General features: G+C 29.3%; 1 protein-coding gene across 1 annotated transcript; it reads right to left on the bottom strand.

Moving 5' to 3' along the window:
• Nucleotides 1-1561, bottom strand: LOC131847888 (DNA polymerase delta subunit 3). Its single transcript, XM_059197579.1, has one exon. It carries the CDS (start codon nt 1413-1415, stop codon nt 93-95), a length of 1323 nt encoding a protein of 440 aa, XP_059053562.1. The 5' UTR covers nt 1416-1561; the 3' UTR covers nt 1-92.
• Nucleotides 1562-2293: the final 732 nt, after the last annotated feature.

Raw genomic sequence — 2293 nt, 5'->3', positions numbered from 1 at the left:
ACTTACTAACAATTTTATTTAATACTTCTTTGAATTTAAGACTGCTTAATTTAGTGTTATTTTTTTACCAGCATGATCATATATGAAAAACATTACACTTTCTTGAAGAAGTTCATTAATGTTTGTTGTTTTCCTTTTTGTGGAGGTGATGATTTTTTCTTTCTAACTCCTATATTCTTGTTTGGTGAAACATCTATTTTATTATTTAGTGGAATATTATTTTCTTTCTTTTTTGATGAAATTTCATTAACCTTTTGTATATTTTCTTTTATATCCACATCCTCATTTTCAGAACAGCTTTCATAGATTTCTTCTTTCTTTGTTAAAATATAGCCATCTTCATCAGTATAGGTTTTGTCTACAATCTTTCTCCTTTTTTTGGGATTAACTATACCAGAAGTAATTTTAATGGTATTGAGAGCCGGTGTGGGTGGTATTTCATCTTCTGATTCCACATCTATTCCATTTGTGAGAGGTCTATCATCAGCAAATGGATTGTCTTTCTCATCTTCACTTTCACTGTCTGAAACATGTAATAACCTCTTTCGCTTCTTATCAATTTTAGCATTCTTCTTCATCACTGTAACATGATTTTTATTTGATTTCTTCTCTTTATTTACTTTTTCTGTACCTTTAATTTCATCCTTTTCCACATCCATACCATTATTAACAACTGGTTCTTCATCTTTTTTAATTGTACTAGTAGACCTACTGTCATTTTCTATTTTTATATTTTTAGGTTGAACTGTATTAGATTTATTGAAAAATCCTGCAATTCCTTTCTGAGGTTTGTTCTTATTTGTAGAATCCGCTTTTATTGGCAAATTATTTTGATTTATAGGATCTGATTTATATTTCTTGGGTGTATTGATACTGGTTTCATCAGGTTCAACTTTTGGTTCCTTAGTTTCTTTATTTTTCTTTGTTACGAGAGCTGGTTTAGGGATAAGTGCTGGATTTTCCTGACTACTTGATTTCAAGTTTCCGATTTCATCACTCGTTCTCTTAGTACACTCATGGCTCCGTATTAAACCAGTACATAGCGAAAAGTCTTCTATTTTATTTATTGCTGTGTAAGCTACATTGTCGACAGTAGATTGACCTTTAGAAATACTGTATATATGTTGAAAAAACAGGAATTTACACGATTTAATAATATCAGAAACATCCCCTTCTGAGCATACTTTTGTAAAAGCTTTGTTGTCATCTGCTATGCCAGATATAATATAATTTACACACAAATTGATGTCTGGGTGCTTCTTTTGCACAAGTTGCACTATTTTGCTAAGTAAAGATTTGCTATCATTAACATGCACACATAACTCCTTACTCAGGGATATATATGTAATTAACCTTTCTTCATCTAATAACATTTCTTTTAAGGTACTCAAATTTTTATCCATGTTTTCATCCATAATTAATATTTTGAGGTGCTGTAAAATAGTTTTTAAGGAGAAAATTATAAAACAAAAATAATCGGTAAACAAATTGATAATTTGCGCATACTCTGTGCTGATCTATGCTGTCCTTATGATTTTCTTTGCTTAACGATACATCGAATATACTCGATTTTTGCTATATAATATATTGAACTGAAGGTTTCACACAAATAATTATTGTTGTTGTCAGTCAAATAAATATTTTATAATTTCAAATAGAAATTATATAACTATATGACCAGTACGTTAACAACAACTATCTATCCTTTTCCTAGAAACAACTGATTAAAAAAGAATAAACTCTGACTTTAATTATTGTAACCTTATCAAATATTAAATAAATTTCATTTTACATATAAATAAAATTGGAGTAACTGTTTGTAATATTGAAATAACCGTTTTTTACTATATGAGATATAAATACGGATATAAATACGGTACATACACCAAAATAATATTTTTATCTGTCTGTTTGTTCCGGCTAATCTCTGAAATGGCTGGACCTATTTTGATCGAACTTTTTTTGACAGGTAGCTGATGTAATAAGGAGTAACTTAGACTACTTTTATTTTAGAAAATAAAGTTAAATTCCACGTGGACGAAGTCGCGGGTACATCTAGTATTATAAATAAGGCATACTATATAATAATAATAATATGTTTCATATATCGATTATAAAATCGATATGCGTTTTAAATGACTCTACTCTGTGCTCTTAAATGCAATGTGCTATTTGGCGGTTCCTTTTTGACAGCCCGTTTGACACCTTTTCTAAAAACTGTCAATCTCAAGTTTGGCAATCATTCTTTTAAATTTTGTCTAGTTTCTAAAAGATGTACTCTGTGATTACGACT

The sequence above is a fragment of the Achroia grisella genome, unplaced genomic scaffold, assembly GCF_030625045.1.
Source record: "Achroia grisella isolate CSIRO2021 unplaced genomic scaffold, CSIRO_AGI_Agris_v1 utg544, whole genome shotgun sequence".
Classification (NCBI taxonomy): Eukaryota; Metazoa; Arthropoda; class Insecta; order Lepidoptera; family Pyralidae; genus Achroia; species Achroia grisella.
Note: the sequence above shows the minus strand (reverse complement) of the source record. Positions and strands in the feature narration are given on the sequence as shown.